Source organism: Bufo bufo, chromosome 5 (genome assembly GCF_905171765.1).
Source record: "Bufo bufo chromosome 5, aBufBuf1.1, whole genome shotgun sequence".
Classification (NCBI taxonomy): domain Eukaryota; kingdom Metazoa; phylum Chordata; class Amphibia; order Anura; family Bufonidae; genus Bufo; species Bufo bufo.
This window is the reverse complement of record NC_053393.1, coordinates 541,420,185-541,439,339: the sequence shown is the minus strand read 5'-3', so window position 1 is coordinate 541,439,339 and position 19,155 is coordinate 541,420,185. Positions and strand designations below refer to the sequence as shown.

The 19,155-nt window shown below is 42.5% G+C and overlaps 1 protein-coding gene across 2 annotated transcripts in view; it reads left to right on the top strand.

Annotated features, from left to right (window-relative positions):
- CRHR2 (corticotropin releasing hormone receptor 2) overlaps nt 1-19,155 on the top strand; it is a 325,375-nt gene that overhangs the window by 184,440 nt on the left and 121,780 nt on the right. The window contains exons 1-2 of one of the 2 annotated variants that reach the window (XM_040431315.1): nt 3,873-4,009; nt 4,119-4,238. In XM_040431315.1, coding sequence (XP_040287249.1) covers nt 3,898-4,009; nt 4,119-4,238 — 232 coding nt within the window. In that variant the 5' untranslated portion in view covers nt 3,873-3,897. Of the gene's footprint in view, nt 1-3,872; nt 4,010-4,118; nt 4,239-19,155 lie in introns of those variants that run through there. The other variant, XM_040431314.1, reaches the window with a different exon arrangement.

Here is a 19,155-nt window from a genome sequence, read left to right as displayed (position 1 = left end):
TACTATAATACTGCTCCTATGTACAAGAATATAACTACTATAATAATACCTCCTATGTACAAGAATATAACTACTATAATACTGCTCCTATGTACAAGAATAGAACTTCTCTATGTGTTCTCCTTTTGCACTATTGTTGGGATACTTGTGGCTGTTGTCACGGTCTTGTATTGGTTGTTGGGGTTTACATATAATATAATAACCTCTTCTGATGTCTTTTCGAAAGCGATTGTTAGACGTCTTCTTACTGACTCCTGTTTTTAGCTCTGCGGTTTTATTCCCTGTGCTGTAATGGAGTCTGCAGTATACAGTAGATGTAATATCCCCCCACACCCGCTGTGAGTCGTCCTTGTATATTTGCAGATGTGTGGGAAGAGAGTGGGGAATTAGTGGGCAATAGTTAATGAAATCCGTTGTCTGTCTGAGATCTGGATAAATAATAGAGGTCAGAGTTGCTTTTCTCTCATATTTCCTAAAACAATCATCAATATTCTTATATCCAGAGGCTTAGATCATAAAACAATGCGAAAAGAAAGGAAAGAGGGAGTCACCCGACCTCACTCCATTAACACTTCCCTAATTACTTCTAGCAAATATATGTGAACTGTAATTGTATAATGAAACTACAAATATATATGTAAAGATAGATAGATAGAAGATAGAGAGATAGATAGATAGATAATGATAGATATGAGATAGATAGATAATAGATAGATATGAGAGAGATAGATAGATAGATAGATAGATAGATAGATAGATAATGATAGATAGATAGATATGAGATAGATAGATATGAGATAGATAGATAATAGATAGATAGATAGATAGATAGATAGATAGATAGATAGATAGATAGATAGAAGATAGAGAGATAGATAGATAGAAAGATAGATAGATAGATAGATAGATAGATAGATAGATAGATAGATAGATAATGATAGATATGAGATAGATAGATAATAGATAGATAGATAGATAGATAGATAGATAATAGATATATAGATAGATATGAGAGAGATAGATAGATAGATAGATAGATAGATAGATAGATAGATAGATAGATAATAGATAGATATATATGAGATAGATATTAGATAGATAGATAGATAGATAGATAGATAGATAGATAGATAGATAGATAGATATGAGAGAGAGAGATAGATAGATAGATAGATAGATAGATAGATAGATAGATAGATAGATATTGCATAGGTAGAGAGATAAATAGAAAGTTACATATAACATATATTACATGTTTCTTCATTCTATTCTGTGTTTTCCTTACATATTTTGGATAGATAGACAATGGATTAATAGATTGATAAATAGCCAGACAGATATATACATAGATAGATATGAGATATAAAATAGATCAATAGAAGCATGGATAGACATATTACATATATTACACATTTCCATTATACTCTATGTTCTCCTATGATATTAGTCCACATTCCCTATCATGTCTACAGATGTCTTACAGCTCGGGGCCTCACGTCCATTCCCTCTGAGCTATTTCTTGGGGATTGCCTCCGTGTTTTGGTTTTTTTACTCTTTCTGGGTAGAATGTGTTGGAAAGGATCTCAGACCCTCAGATCAGAGGGGCCACTAGAGGGAGCTGAAAGGAGTTTTAATTGACCCCCTGGGTCCTGTATAGATCTGTCTGCAGGAAGCTCCACCTAGTGGTGGCTTCAGGCAGCCAAAAATGTACAATGTGACCTTATGTCTATAGTGGGGATTTGGAGCTCGGGGTCAGTTTATTGTGTCTGGGTATAAACTTCTAATCCCTGCGATTCTTTCTATCTGTGATCTCTCGCCGCTCCTTCGCGTTCTTGGCTGCACACTGCGCTGATCCGCCTTCTCTTCCTGTTTACTACATGAACATTTTAACTATTTAGTGTTCTGCATTGTCTGAAGAGGGTGGTGGTGATCAGATAGGATAGAATATGTGATAAGTTCCTCGTGGGTTCTGGTCCCTGCTCTTGGGTCCACTCCTGTGTCAAGAATGGGGCCCTACAAATGCATGAAGAACACCTTGGGCGAGCATGGCCACCCCGTCACCCACTATGGGGCTGTCTAAAAATAGCGTAGCCAATGATCTTCTATTCACGAATGTCCAATAGCAGTGAATGGAGAGAACCCCAAATGTGCAGCTTTCTCTCCATTCATGGTCGGGCCCCTTTCTAGTTATGAAGTCGGTCCCAGACGTGGGACCTACAACTATCTGTCTATGGCATATGCTAAACGAGGTGCTATGTGTCCAGATATGACAACCCCTTTAAGGTGCAGATAGTGATACATTGTTTATAGCATCTGAGATTTGTAAAACGGAGCCGCCTAGTGGACATAACAGCGTATTGAAACTATGTATTGTTAAAGGGGTTCTCCCGTCTCTCTTCCTGCTCTCCATAGACATAGCAGCAGCACGTGGCACATGGACACCGCGTGCGCCTTCCCTTCATACAGTCGATCGGCGGGGGTGCCAGGTGTCGGACCCCCACCAATCCTGAGGATAGGTCATCAATATAGGAGAGCCCCAAGAACCCCTTTAATAGAGGATTACAGGATAGATAAACCAATGTAAATGTGTAAATCAAGTTTATATGTTAAACCTATTTTGGAAAAATGTGTGATTTGTATCCATTTTCCATGAGAGAGAGAGAGCACAAGAGAGAGCGAGAGGGAGCACAAGAGAGAGTGTGAGAGAGAGAGCACGAGAGAGAGCGAGAGAGAGAGAGCACAAGAGAGAGAGCACAAAAGAGAAAGCACAAGAGAGAGAGCGAGAGAGATAGCAAGAGAGAGAGCACAAGAGAGAGAGCAAGAGGGAGTGTGAGAGAGAGAGCACAAAAAAGAGCGAGAAAGAGCTACCGAGAGAGGGAGAGAGACAGCACAAGAGAGAGAGCTAGAGAGAGATATCCAGAGAGCTACAGCGAGAGAGAGGGTAAGAGACAGAGAAAGAGAGAGCTAGAGAGAGAGCGAGAAAGAGAGCTAGAGAGAGTGAGAGAGAGCGAGAGTGCAAGAAAGAGAGCTAGAGAGTGAGAGAGACAGCGCGAGAGAGATAGCTAGAGGGAGTGAGAGAGAGAGCAAGAGAGAGGGTGAGAGAGAGAGAAAGAAAGATAGAAAGAGAGCTAGAGAGAGGGGGAGAGAGAGCGTAAGAGAGAGAATGAAAGAGAGGGTGAGAGAGAGCTAGAGACAGAGAGAGAGATAGCGAAAGAGAGCTAGAGAGAGCGCAAGAGAGAGAGAGTGAGAGAGTGCAAAAGAGTGAGAGTGAGAGAGAGTGCAAAAGAGAGAGAGTGAGAGAGAGTGCAAAAGAGAAAGAGCGCAAGAGAGAGGTGTCAGGAAGAAATAGGATTAGACAGAGAAAGTGCATGAGATAGGAAGGCAAGGGAGAGGCTGAGGTAAAAAAGAGATCGGTAAGAGAAGAGAGAGAAGTAAGGTGGAGAGAGAGGTGGTGAGGTAAGCAAGAGAGAGATAAGGAAGAGCGGTAAATAAAAGCGAGATCGGCAAGAATAAGAGTGAAAGATAAAGAAAAGAGCGGTAAAGGGGATAGAGACAATGGGTGAGCGAGGTAAGAAAGCTAATAGACAGAAGTATGACCGGAGGGGTAAGAGTGAGGGCAGTCTCATATCTGTCTCTCATGTATCTGCTGTATGCGGGCGGTGTATACACTGCTGGGGATTTCTGCGCTTGCAGGCAGTAAGAGGTTAACCCTGTGAAGTCTGCATTCTCCCTGCGTGGAGCTGTGTAGCATCCCTCCTGCAGACATAGCAGAGCTGAGCAGCATCTCCCTCCTCTGTGATTGGCTGCTCTGCTGAGTCTTATACACAGGGAGCACATGAGAGCCCCCAGTCTCACTACTGTATCCTCCGCATCCCACCGGCAGCTGCCACCTCCAGGATGGATAGCACCATATTCGAGATTATTATAGACGAATTTGATGCCAACTGCAGCTTACTGGACGCGTTTCAGGACAGTTTTCTCACCAGCAACCACACTTTCCTGTTTGATGGTAGGAGGCAGCTGCGGGGCTCCAGGGATCTCTCTTTATGACGTCTCTGCATTTCCTGAAGATTTTTCCTTTTATTTTTTTCATATAAATTCTTTTTTTCAATCTTCAGGTCCTCACTGCAGTGCCACCATCGATCAGATCGGCACCTGTTGGCCGAGAAGTGTAGCCGGCGAGTTGGTGGAGAGACCTTGCCCAGATTTTTTTAATGGGATAAAGTACAACACGACAAGTAAGTAGCAAAGTTTACAGGTTGTGAAAATACAATGTAATTATACTGACGGGAAAGGAAACATTGTTACCAGCATCGCCCCGACCAGCGCCAAAGGTCTGGGGGACAATAGTGACTGCAGCCTCCTCCTCATCATCAGTAGGGGTTCACAGACCCCTCAATCTACTGCTATCTACTGACCGATCTACTGCTATCTACGGACCGATCTACTGCTATCTACTGACCGATCTACTGCTATCTACTGACCGATCTACTGCTATCTACGGACCAATCTACTGCTATCTACTGACCGATCTACTGCTATCTACTGACCGATCTACTGCTATCTACTGACTGATCTACTGCTATCTACTGACCGATCTACTGACCGATCTACTGCTATCTACTGACCAATCTACTGCTATCTACTGACCGATCTACTGCTATCTACGGACCAATCTACTGCTATCTACTGACCGATCTACTGACCAATCTACTGACCAATCTACTGCTATCTACTGCTATCTACTGACCGATCTACTGCTATCTACTGACCGATCTACTGCTATCTACTGACCGATCTACTGACCGATCTACTGCTATCTACTGCTATCTACTGACCGATCTACTGCTATCTACTGACCGATCTACTGACCAATCTACTGCTGTCTACTGACCGATCTACTGCTATCTATTGACCAATCTACTGCTGTCTACTGACCAATCTACTGCTATCTACTGACCGATCTACTGCTATCTACTGACCGATCTACTGCTATCTACTGACCGATCTACTGACCGATCTACTGCTATCTACTGCTATCTACTGACCGATCTACTGCTATCTACTGACCGATCTACTGACCAATCTACTGCTGTCTACTGACCGATCTACTGCTATCTATTGACCAATCTACTGCTGTCTACTGACCAATCTACTGCTGTCTACTGACCGATCTATTGCTGTCTACTCACCGATCTATTGCTATCTACTGACCGATCTACTGCTATCTACTGACCGATCTACTGACCGATCTACTGACCGATCTACTGCTATCTACTGCTATCTACTGACCGATCTACTGCTATCTACTGACCGATCTACTGCTATCTACTGCTATCTACTGACCGATCTACTGCTATCTACTGACCGATCTACTGACCAATCTACTGCTGTCTACTGACCGATCTACTGCTATCTACTGACCGATCTACTGACCAATCTACTGCTATCTACTGACCGATCTACTGCTATCTACTGACCGATCTACTGCTATCTACTGACCGATCTACTGCTATCTACTGACCGATCTACTGCTATCTACTGACCGATCTACTGCTATCTGCTGACCGATCTACTGCTATCTACTGACCGATCTACTGCTATCTACTGACCGATCTACTGCTATCTACTGACCGATCTACTGCTATCTACTGACCGATCTACTGCTATCTACTGACCGATCTACTGCTATCTACTGACCGATCTACTGCTATCTACTGACCGATCTACTGCTATCTACTGACCGATCTACTGCTATCTACTGACCGATCTACTGCTATCTACGGACCGATCTACTGCTATCTACGGACCGATCTACTGCTATCTACTGACCGATCTACTGCTATCTACTGACCGATCTACTGCTATCTACTGACCGATCTACTGCTATCTACTGACTGATCTACTGCTATCTACTGACCGATCTACTGCTATCTACTGACCGATCTACTGCTATCTACTGACCGATCTACTGCTATCTACTGACCGATCTACTGCTATCTACTGACCGATCTACTGCTATCTACTGACTGATCTACTGCTATCTACTGACCGATCTACTGCTATCTACTGACCGATCTACTGCTATCTACTGACCGATCTACTGCTATCTACGGACCAATCTACTGCTATCTACGGACCAATCTACTGCTATCTACTGACCGATCTACTGCTATCTACTGACCGATCTACTGCTATCTACTGACCGATCTACTGCTATCTACTGACTGATCTACTGCTATCTACTGACCGATCTACTGCTATCTACTGACCGATCTACTGCTATCTACTGACCGATCTACTGCTATCTACTGACTGATCTACTGCTATCTACTGACCGATCTACTGCTATCTACTGACCGATCTACTGCTATCTACTGACCGATCTACTGCTATCTACTGACCGATCTACTGACCGATCTACTGCTATCTACTGACCAATCTACTGCTATCTACTGACCGATCTACTGCTATCTACTGACCGATCTACTGCTATCTACTGACCGATCTACTGCTATCTACTGACCGATCTACTGCTATCTACTGACCGATCTACTGCTATCTACTGACTGATCTACTGCTATCTACTGACCAATCTACTGCTATCTACTGACCGATCTACTGCTATCTACTGACCGATCTACTGCTATCTACTGACCGATCTACTGCTATCTACTGACCGATCTACTGCTATCTACTGACCTATCTACTGACTGATCTACTGCTATCTACTGAACAATCTACTGCTATCTACTGACCGATCTACTGCTATCTACTGACCAATCTACTGTTATCTACTGACCGATCTATTGCTGTCTACTCACCGATCTATTGCTGTCTACTGACCGATCTACTGCTATCTACTGACCGATCTACTGCTATCTACTGACCGATCTACTGCTATCTACTGACCAATCTACTGTTATCTACTGACCGATCTACTGCTATCTACTGACCGATCTACTGCTATCTACTGACTGATCTACTGCTATCTACTGACCGATCTACTGCTATCTACTGACCTATCTACTGACTGATCTACTGCTATCTACTGAACAATCTACTGCTATCTACTGACCGATCTACTGCTATCTACTGACCAATCTACTGCTATCTACTGACCGGTCTGTAGGACGCCTAAAAAGCAGTGGCACCGTAAACACTGGCAACATGGGCACCTGCCTGCAGTCTTATGTCTGTGCCCCTTGGAGCCCAAGGTATCAGAGTCTAAAAGTCTAGGTATGTCTATCTATCTATTATCTATCTATCTATCTATCTATCTATCTCATATCTAAAATCAAAATTGGAGCAGCACTAGCAAAAGCTCTCTAAGATATCAGTCTGCCAGCAGTCTAGGATATGACCGACATCCATAAACTATAAAAATTGGGAAAAAAAATACGTCAGCGCTACCAAGAGTAGTTTATTCACCACAAACTGCAACATTTCAGTCCTCTTACTAGGATTATTCTCAGGCGGGTCTATCTATCTATCTATATAATATCTATCTGTCTATTTTCTGTCTACCTATCTCTCTATCTATCAATAAAGCTTTATTGCCAGGTCTAAAATTATACATTAGTATTGCCAAAGCATGTGGGAAATAGGGGGTTAAGAAATGGGGACACACCCGGGGTCGGTGTATAGGAGTCCGTGGCGTATCATGACGGGGAAGGGGGGGTGCGAACACACCCTGGGTCAGGGTATCGGAGTCCATGGCATATCAGGCTCCTCTCAGTCTGTGGCAGGCACTGATATATTGTGCTGCTATGTCCACAATGTTCTCTTCCTCTCCCAACAGAATGGGCCGCTTCTCTTCCTCCTCCATGGAGCTGAAGTCTGGGCAGAGATCAGACAGTCTCCTAAAGTAGATGTCCCTCACTGCTGAGTATTTGGGACAGTATATCAGGAAGTGGGCCTCATCCTCCACCGCCTCCAGGTGGCACTGCGGGCACAGTCTGCTTTCTCTAGGCATGTAGCTCTGTCGATGCCGTCCGGATTCGACAGCCAGGCTGTGGGCGCTCAGTCTGTAGCGGCTCAGGATTTTCCAGTCTCTGGGATTCCCTGGTTTCTCCAGATATGGGGCCAGTTTGTAGTCTCTCTGCAGGCTCTGGTATACCGTCAGCTTCTGGGATGCTCTCACCTCCTTCCTCCATTCACTGACGTACGGATGAAGTAGAGTTAACACTCCTGTTTTCTGAGATTTCTGAGTTGTGTTATCTAATCTAAGGAAACACCTTCAATTTCTTTTCAATGGCTCTTGTCTCAAGATAACGTATGAGTTAAGAAATTTGAGTTAAGAGCTAGAGTGCTAACCCTGCTACATCTGTATTCCCTTTGTCTTTTGTTTACTGTGTTCCTGATCCCGGCTTTTGTGAGGTGGTGTGGGGTGATTATCTGGTCGAGCTGGGTTACAGTAAGTTGATTTTTGGGCTTTGCCTTGCCTGGGATCCCTTGGTGTAGCAAGGCCTTATGGTGATGGTAGACTTCACTACTACCATGTAGATGGCCCCTGAATGATAGCGCCCTCTTCTGGATTGTACAGTGTAGATGGAATCTGCCCAGCTCGACAGGCACTGTTAGTGGTGATCCGATGGACCTGGAGGAGATGCTTACAGAATTCCAGGTGGAATATTTCTGTTGGGCTGGAATCCCATCTTGACCAGTCAGGGTATGTGTGAGGGCCCCAGACTTCACTGCCATACAGGAGGATTGGTGCAATGATGGAGTCAAAGATTTTAAGCCAGACCCTCATGGGTGATTTGAGGTGGTACAGTCATCTTCTGATGTTGTAGAAGGTCTTGCATGCTTTGTCTTTCATCTCCTCAATGGCTGATTTGAAGCTCCCAGTTTGGTCAATTATCAGGCCCAGGTAGGTGTACCTGTTGGTGGCTGTAAGAGGGCGGTTGTGTAGCATAAAGGTAGGTGGCCTGGCTGACTTTGTTTTCCTTCTCTGGAACACCACAGTCTTGGTCTTTTTTAAATTTATGGGAAGGGTCCATGTGGTGCTGAATTTCTCCAGAATGACTAGCTGGTCTTGGAGACCTTTCTCAGTTGGTGATAGTAGGAGAAGGTCATCTGCATACAGGAGAAATTTCACCTCCATGTCATGGAGGATGAGACGTGGTGTTGAGGAGGACTCCAGAGCCGCTGCCAGCTCGTTGATGTAAATGTTAAAGAGAGTTGGACTGAGGCTGCAGCCCTGTCTGACTCCTCGGCTCTGCTGGAAGTAAGCCGTTCTTTTCCCATTTACCTTCACACTGCATCGGTTCTCGGTGTAGGAGCTTTTGATGACGTCGTATGTCTTTTCTCCTATTCCACTCTCCAGTAGTTTCAGGAGCAATCCTGGGTGCCACACCGAGTCAAAGGCATTATTGAAGTCCCCGAAACAAGCGTATATCTTTCCCTGCTTTGTGTTGTGGAAATGGCTCTGGATGAGGCGGTGCAGGGTGTAGATGTGATCTGTGGTGCGGTGGTTTGGCATAAACCCTGAGTACATTGTGCTGGGTGAGAAAGCAGAGGATTCTCTTGTTCAGGATACTGTTAAATAGTTTCCCCAGATTGCTGCTGACACATATCCCTCGTGGTTGGCCGGGTCATACCTGTCCCCACTCTTGTGTATTGGGGTTATGACACCTTGGTTCCAGGCATGAGGGATGTAGCCAGTGCTCAGCACAATGTTGTACAGTTTTGCTATGGCTGCCTGTATTGCTGGAGGGCTGTACTTAATCATTTCGGGTGGGATGCCATTTGTGCCGCTGGGTTTCTTACCTCTTATGGTTGATATTCTCTCTGATATCTCCTGCAGTGTTATGGTGTGAATCTAGTGGGTTTTGGAAATCTTTAAGTATCTCTTCCATGCTCTTCAGTTTTGACCTCATTTGTTCTTGGTCTGGGTTACGTTCTTCTTTTGGGATGTCTCTGTAGAGGTCTCTGAAATACTGGAGCCAGACGTTGCCGTTCTGAATATGGAGGTTGTTTTGCTTCTCATTTGTGCCCAGGTGGTTCCATAGTTCCCAGAAGGCGTTATCTGGGAGGGCATCTTGAAGCTGTGTAAGTTTCGTTGAGGTATATTCTTGCTCTTTCCTTCTGAGGAGAGTTTTGTATTGCCTCTGCGTTGTGTCTTAGACCTCTCGCATGTTGGTGTTGTTGGGATCTCCATGCTTTTTATTTGAGGCCGATCTTAAGGTCTTCTGTACAGCTCTGCACTCCTCATCAAACCAATTGTTGGGGTTATCTTCTTTTTGCTTCAGGTGGCTATACTTTTTCAGGTCAGCCATTTTTGCCATTGTGTAAAATATATTATTAAGATCTCTTACAGCTTGATTGACTCCTTCTGGGTTTATCTCAAACACCTTGTAGTAGAGCATCCCTTGGATTTCTGGTTTATTGTGCACCTCTTTATATTTCTGAGCCGATGTCTTGGACCACTTATAAAATGGAGGTAGTGTGAAGAGCCCGGCCTGCTGAGGTATTTGTCCTGGTGGTTTGTGGACTTAATATATAGGGATTTTTGGTTGTGATCAGACAAGTGCGATTGTGGGCTGACTATGAAGGCCCCAATGTTTGCGGGGTCCATGTCTGTGATGGCGTAGTTTACTACGCTGCTTCCCACATGGGAGTTTAATGTAGTCCTTCCTATAGAGTCTCCCTTGGTGCGACCGTTGAGGATGTGGAGTCCTAGGCTTCAAAGACTCAACAATTTTTTGCCACTTTTATTTACCGTGCTGTCGTAACTGCTCCTCTCTGTATGTGCTGAGCTGTCGCTGTCGGTCTGTGCTCCATATATATAGATGTTTCCATCTGTGGTCAGGTAGTCTCTTTCCCTGCCTGTTCTGGCATTGAGGTCTCCGATGATAAGGACTTTGCCCAGGGTTTGATAGTGGGCGGCTTCCCTTTGCAGGATCTCAAAGCATTCTGGGTTGTAGTAGGGGGACAGAGGTAGATGTCGGACTGGGAGGTGAGGATGGAGCGGTCTGTTCTGATCCAGATATGGCTGTTTCCTCGTCTCACCAGTCTAATCTGCTGATGGAGCTCCACTTTATACCACACCACTATTCCTCCCGAACAGCGGCCAAGTTTGGTGGTTTTATTTTTCAGGGCCGGGACAGAGATTTCCCTCTATCCAGTGGGTGCCAGGGACCCGCTCTCTGCCTTAGTCCATGTTTCTAGAAGGATTTGAATGTCGATGTTTCTCAAACTGTCTCTGCGTGTAGCAATCCGCTATTGGTTGGTGTGGTTACATTCATTTCTGGTGTTGTTAATGTGTTACGGATCTTTGGTTCTGGATGCTGTTTGTCATTGTGTCTGTGCTCTTCCCTGACCCTCTTCCTGATTCTGTATCTTTAGATCTGTTATCTCTTGTTGTAGCTTTCTATTTTCTTGTTGTAGGGCATGCAGTTTACATTGCATTTCTCCCAGAACTGCTGTAAATTCATATTTCACTTTGTTTATTTCTTTAAGTGCTTTGTCATTTGCATTTTTGCCACTTCGGTTTCTTTGAAGTTCTTCCTTGAAGTCTCTTTCTAATTGATATAAACAGTCTCTGAGAATGCCGGCTGTTGGGTGGGAGGCATCCTCACCTAAAGCCTCAGGGGGGTCTTTGGGGGTTGTCTGTGCTTTTTCTTCTGACTTGTATTTTTGGGCCAGGTTTTTGATATGAGGAAAGGTTCTTTCTAACTGTGTTAAGTTGTCCTCATTGCCTTGTATCACGATGGTGCCGGTGTTGTATAGATTTATGGTGAGTACAGTGTCCTCCTCAGCCCCTGTTTCCTTTATCCTGATCTGTCGGCCCCTGTTGATGCCGCACTTTGATACGTTAATATAATGTCTGCAGAAGGCTGTGTGCCAGGCAGACGGCTTCTCAGTGAAGAACACTTACCTCTGTTTTCCTCCTCTGTGGCTCCTTATAAGTGAAATCAGCATAGGGGGTCTCTGGACTCTGTCTAATGGTGGCATCTTTTACAGCTTTCCTTGCTTGAGTGCCCCTCAGCCCTTCTGAGTAGGTTATCTCAGGGATGTCTGACCCCCTGCTGGCCGAGCCTTGTGTCTTTTCCTCATCTACATTGCTGGACATTCCTTGTTCCAAATTGTGGTTTTCCATTTCTTAAATAATATCCTTATTTCTATGGAGCTTGGTCTCTAGCAGTTTCTAGTGAGGTTGTGGGGGGTTTGGTGTTGGAGCAGGAGGTCTCACCTGTGGGTGCTCAGTTCTCTGGAGGATGATGGTGCTCGTTGTTTGTAGTCTGTCCTGTTAATTGCCGTCTGTCCTCTAAGCAAAAATCTTGTTTTGTCCTTTAAAATCCATACGTTTTTCCTTTTTCATGAAGAGCTTTAGTCCTGCTCGCTTCTGTATCCCATGGAGTCGATATTTCCCAGATTTTGTCCTAAAATTTGCTCATTACAAGGTATAAAGTGATGAAAACTCAGGAGCTCATGTACAGTGCTGCTTACTCCTGGGCTGCTGGGGTAATGGGTATATATCTTCTATCTATCTATCTATTATCTATCTATCTATCTCATATACAGTTGCAAGAAAAAGTATGTGAACCCTTTGGAATGATATGGATTTCTGCACAAATTGGTCATAAAATGTGATCTGATCTTCATCTAAGTCACAACAATAGACAATCACAGTCTGCTTAAACTAATAACACACAAAGAATTAAATGTTACCATGTTTTTATTGAACACACCATGTAAACGTTCACAGTGCAGGTGGAAAAAGTATGTGAACCCCTAATGACATCTCCAAGAGCTAATTGGAGTGAGGTGTCAGCCAACTGGAGTCCAATCAATGAGATGAGATTGGAGGTGTTGGTTACAGCTGCCCTGCCCTATAAAAAACACACACCAGTTCTGGGTTTGCTTTTCACAAGAAGCATTGCCTGATGTGAATGATGCCTCGGACAAAAGAGCTCTCAGAAGACCTACAATTAAGAATTGTTGACTTGCAAATATAACAAAGTCCATAGAGTTCTGCAGAAGCGTCTGACGGATCTACGGTGAACGCTCTGGACGGGGCCTTAGATGTGAACAGAACCTAGTCTACAGGGGTGGATTGGCCATAAAACTTACAGGGAAATTTCCAGGTGAGCCGATGCTCAGGGGGCCGCCTGAACCCTCCTCATGGCCGACCAGTGGATGTTTTTGGGGATGTATTTTGTGCTGCTGGCAGTATTTTGTGATGGACTGTGGTTTTTGGGTCTGTTGGGGTGGTATAATGTGCCGCAATATAGTATTGCTGGACCTCTCTTCGATCAGTTTGGACCCAACTACAAAACGGGGCCCTTTTTTGTATTTTTTTCAGGGCCACTTTAAGTTCCCAGTCCGTCCCTGCTAGTCTATATAATTTCTGTATTTCACCTGAAAAACATTCGCATTATAGTGCAGTAACCATCCCAAATACCCCGCCACCCTCTTGTATCGTCAGGGGCCGGCAGGTCACGTACAGGCACACACCACTCACACTTACACATTCTGGGAAAGCTGGGCGCTACTCAGCTTTACTCCAACCGCAAAAAAACTGCCACATCTAAGAAGACAATGAATTTTCTTCCTGATACATTGTGACAAGGATAAACTTCGCTCTGTTCATGTGTGTAGTGTGATGTCATATGATCGGCATAATTCTCTGAGAATTCATGACAGTGTATGGAACAGTCAGGGTCGCACTTATTACTAAATTGAATTCATTTGCTCAGGGAAATATTACTGTTGGGTTCCTTTACTGTGACTGAGATTTCCCCTATCTGCTTGGATATTCAATTCATTTCATAACCCAAAAACCAATTATGTCCATATGTCTTCCCTTGAAAAAGTGTGATCCTTGGCAGGATGTGCAGTTCCATTTGTCTGCCCGTGTACCAACCTCTGCCTGATTCCTGTGCCTATTGTATTGACCCATTGCTGCCTCCCCTGACTTCCAGTTTTGCCAATTTTTTTGGTGCCCCAGACAGGTGTCTCTTACTGCTTTGGGTTAGTTGTCGGCCACACAAGGACTACTGTAGGGGGAAGCGACCTGGTGACTCCCCTGCTAAGATATCCAGATCCCTGTATAGGGGTTAAAGGATGAATACATGGGACTGCCAAACTAACACCCTTAGGTTTAGCCCAAAGTCAAACCACTTGGGTGTTGCAAGGAGAATTGTAATATTATATATTCCTAATCAATGATCAGTGTTAGGCCTCATGCACACGACCGTTTTTTTTACGGTCCGCAAAAACGGGGTCCGTAGGTCCGTGATCCGTGACCGTTTTTTCGTCCGTGGGTCTTCCTTGATTTTTGGAGGATCCACAGACATGAAAAAACAGTCGTTTTGGTGTCCGCCTGGCCGTGTGGAGCCAAACGGATCCGTCCTGAATTACAATGCAAGTCAATGTGGACGGATCCGTTTGACGTTGACACAATATGGTGCAATTTCAAATGGATCCGTCCCCCATTGACTTTTAATGTAAAGTCAGGAGTTAATATACCATAGGATCGGAGTTTTCTCCAATCCGATGGTATATTTTAACTTGAAGCGTCCCCATCACCATGGGAACGCCTCTATGTTAGAATATACTGTCGGATATGAGTTACATCGTGAACCTCATATCCGACAGTATATTCTAACACAGAGGCGTTCCCATAGTGATGGGGACGCTTCTAGTTAGAATATACGACGAACTTACCTGTGTACATGACTGCCCCCTGCTGCCTGGCAGCACCCGATCTTTTACAGGGGGCTGTGATCAGCACAATTAACCCTTCAGGTGCCGCACCTGAAGGGGTTAATTGTGCATATCATAACCCCCACCCTCCCCAGTTTGAATATCATTGGTGGCCAGTGTGCGGCCTCCCCTCCCCCGCCCCCCCCGTCGCCCCCCCCTCCGTTGGCCCCCCTCTATTGTAATATCATTGGTGGCCAGTGTGCGGCCTCCCCTCCCCCCCTCTATTGTAATATCATTGGTGGCCAGTGTGCGGCCTCCCCTCCCCCGCCCCCCCCTCCGTCTGCCCCCCTCCCCCCCTCTATTGTAATTTCATTGGTGGCCAGTGGGCGGCCTCCCCTCTGCCCCCCCCCCCCCCCCCCCGATCATTGGTGGCAGCGGAGATTCCGACCGCACACTGGCCACCAATGATATTAATACAATAGAGGGTGGGCGGGGGGGGGAGGCCGCACACTGGCCACCAATGATATTACAATAGGGGGGGGGGCCGGGCCGCACACTGGCCACCAATGATATTCAAACTGGGGAGGGAGGGGGGTCTGCCCCCTGCTGCCTGGCAGCCCCTGATCTCTTATAGGGGGCTATGATATGCACAATTAACCCCTTCAGGTGCAGCACCTGAGGGGTTAATTGTGCGGATCACAGCCCCCTGTAAGAGATCGGGTGCTGCCAGGCAGCAGGGGGCAGTCATGTACACAGTTCTCAGTATATTCTAACTAGAAGCGTCCCCATCACTATGGGAACGCCTCTGTGTTAGAATATACTGTCGGATTTGAGTTTTCACAAAGTGAAAACTCATCTCTGAAAAAGCTTTTATGCAGACGGATCTTCGGATCCGTCTGTATAAAAAGTAACCTACGGCCACGGATCACGGACGCAGATGCCAATCTTGTGTGCATCCGTGTTCTTTCACGGACCCATTGACTTGAATGGGTCCGTGAACCGTTGTCCGCCAAAACACGGATCACGGATGCGGCTGCAAAACGGTGCATTTTCCGATTTTTCCACGGACCCATTGAAAGTCAATGGGTCCGCGAAAAAAAACGGAAAACGGCACAACGGCCACGGATGCACACAACGGTCGTGTGCATGAGGCCTTATAGTAGTTATATTCTTGTACATAGCAGCAGTATTATAGTAGTTATATTCTTGTACATAGGGGCAGTATTATAGTAGTTATATTCTTGTACATAGGAGCAGTATTATAGTAGTTATAGTCTTGTACATAAGAGCAGTATTATAGTAGTTATATTCTTGTACATAGGAGCAGTATTATAGTAGTTATATTCTTGTACATAGGGGCAGTATTATAGTAGTTATATTCTTGTACATAGGAGGCAGTATTATAGTAGTTATATTCTTGTACATAGGAGCAGTATTATAGTAGTTATATTCCTGTACATAGGAGCAGTATTATAGTAATTATATTCTTGTACATAGGGGCAGTATTATAGTAGTTATATTCTTGTACATAGGAGGCAGTATTATAGTAGTTATATTCTTGTAAATAGGAGGCAGTATTATAGCAGTTATATTGTTGTACATAGGAGCAGTATTATAGTAGTTATATTCTTGTACATAGGAGCAGTATTATAGTAGTTATATTCTTGTACATAGGAGCAGTATTATAGTAGTTATATTCTTGTACATAGGAGCAGTATTATAGTAGTTATATTCTTGTACATAGGAGTAGTATTATAGTAGGTATATTCCTGTACATAGGAGCAGTATTATAGTAGTTATATTCTTGTATATAGGAGCAGTACTATAGTAGTTATATTCTTGTATATAGGAGGCAGTATTATAGTAGTTATATTCCTGTACATAGGAGGCAGTATTATAGTAGTTATATTCTTGTACATAGGAGCAGTATTATAGTAGTTATATTCTTGTACATAGGAGCAGTATTATAGTAGTTATATTCTTGTACATAGGAGCAGTACTATAGTAGTTATATTCTTGTATATAGGAGGCAGTATTATAGTAGTTATATTCTTGTACATAGGAGCAGTACTATAGTAGTTATATTCTTGTATATAGGAGGCAGTATTATAGTAGTTATATTCTTGTACATAAGAGCAGTATTATAGTAGTTATATTCTTGTACATAGGAGCAGTATTATAGTAGTTATATTCTTGTACATAGGAGCAGTATTATATTAGTTATATTCTTGTACATAGGAGCAGTACTATAGTAGTTATATTCTTGTATATAGGAGGCAGTATTATAGTAGTTATATACTTGTACATAGGAGCAGTATTATAGTACTTTTATTCTTGTACATAGGAGGCAGTATTATAGAAGTTATATTCTTGTACATAGGAGCAGTATTATATTAGTTATATTCTTGTACATAGGAGGCAGTATTATAGTAGTTATATTCTTCTACATAGGAGTAGTATTATAGTAGTTATATTCTTGTACGTAGGAGCAGTATTATAGTACTTATATTCTTGTACATAGGAGGCAGTATTATAGTAGTTATATTCTTGTACATAGGAGGCAGTATTATAGTAGTTATATTCTTGTATATAGGGGGCAGTATTATAGTAGCTATATTCTTGTACATAGGTGCAGTATTATAGTAGTTATATTCTTGTACATAGGAGCAGTATTATAGTAGTTTTATTCTTGTATATAGGGGGCAGTATTATAGTAGCTATATTCTTGTACGTAGGAGCAGTATTATAGTAGTTATATTCTTGTACATAGGAGCAGTATTATAGTAGCTATATTCTTGTACATAGGTGCAGTATTATAGTAGTTATATTCTTGTACATAGGAGCAGTATTATAGTAGTTTTATTCTTGTATATAGTAGCAGTATTATAGTAGTTGTATTCTTATACATAGGAGGCAGTATTATAGTAGTTATATTCTTGTATATAGGGGGCAGTATTATAGTAGCTATATTCTTGTACGTAGGAGCAGTATTATAGTAGTTATATTCTTGTACATAGGAGCAGTATTATAGTAGCTATATTCTTGTACATAGGTGCAGTATTATAGTAGTTATATTCTTGTACATAGGAGCAGTATTATAGTAGTTTTATTCTTGTATATAGTAGCAGTATTATAGTAGTTGTATTCTTATACATAGGAGCAGTATTATAGTAGTTATATTCTTGTACATAGGGGGCAGTATTATAGTAGTTATATTCTTGTACATAGGGGGCAGTATTATAGTAGTTATATTCTTGTACATAGGAGCAGTATTATAGTAGTTATATTCTTGTACATAGGGGGCAGTATTATAGTAGTTATATTCTTGTACATAGGGGGCAGTATTATAGTAGTTATATTCTTGTACATAGGAGCAGTATTATAGTAGTTATATTCTTGTACATAGGAGCAGTATTATAGTAGTTATATTCTTGTACATAGGAGGCAGTATTATAGTAGTTATACTCTTGTACATAGGAGCAGTATTATAGTAGTTATATTCTTGTACATAGGAGCAGTATTATAGTAGTTATATTCTTGTACATAGGAGGCAGTATTATAGTAGTTATATTCTTGTACATAGGAGCAGTATTATAGTAGTTATATTCTTGTACATAGGAGGCAGTATTATAGTAGTTATATTCTTGTACATAGGAGCAGTATTACAGTAGTTATATTCTTGTACATAGGAGCAGTATTATAGTAGTTATATTCTTGTACATAGGAGCAGTATTATAGTAGTTATATTCTTGTACATAGGAGCAGTATTATAGTAGTTATATTCTTCTACATAGGAGCAGTATTATAGTAGTTATATTCTTGTACATAGGAGCAGAATTATAGTAGTTATATTCTTGTACATAGGAGCAGTATTATAGTAGTTTTATTCTTGTATATAGGGGGCAGTATTATAGTAGCTATATTCTTGTACGTAGGAGCAGTATTATAGTAGTTATATTCTTGTACATAGGAGCAGTATTATAGTAGCTATATTCTTGTACATAGGTGCAGTATTATAGTAGTTATATTCTTGTACATAGGAGGCAGTATTATAGTAGTTATATTCTTGTACATAGGAGCAGTATTATAGTAGTTATATTCTTGTACATAGGAGGCAGTATTATAGTAGTTATATTCTTGTACATAGGAGCAGTATTACAGTAGTTATATTCTTGTACATAGGAGCAGTATTATAGTAGTTATATTCTTGTACATAGGAGCAGTATTATAGTAGTTATATTCTTGTACATAGGAGCAGTATTATAGTAGTTATATTCTTCTACATAGGAGCAGTATTATAGTAGTTATATTCTTGTACATAGGAGCAGAATTATAGTAGTTATATTCTTGTACATAGGAGGCAGTATTATAGTAGTTATATTCTTGTACATAGGAGCAGTATTATAGTAGTTATATTCTTGTACATAGGAGCAGTATTATAGTAGTTATATTCTTGTACATAGGAGAAGTATTATAGCAGTTATATTCTTGTACATAGGAGCA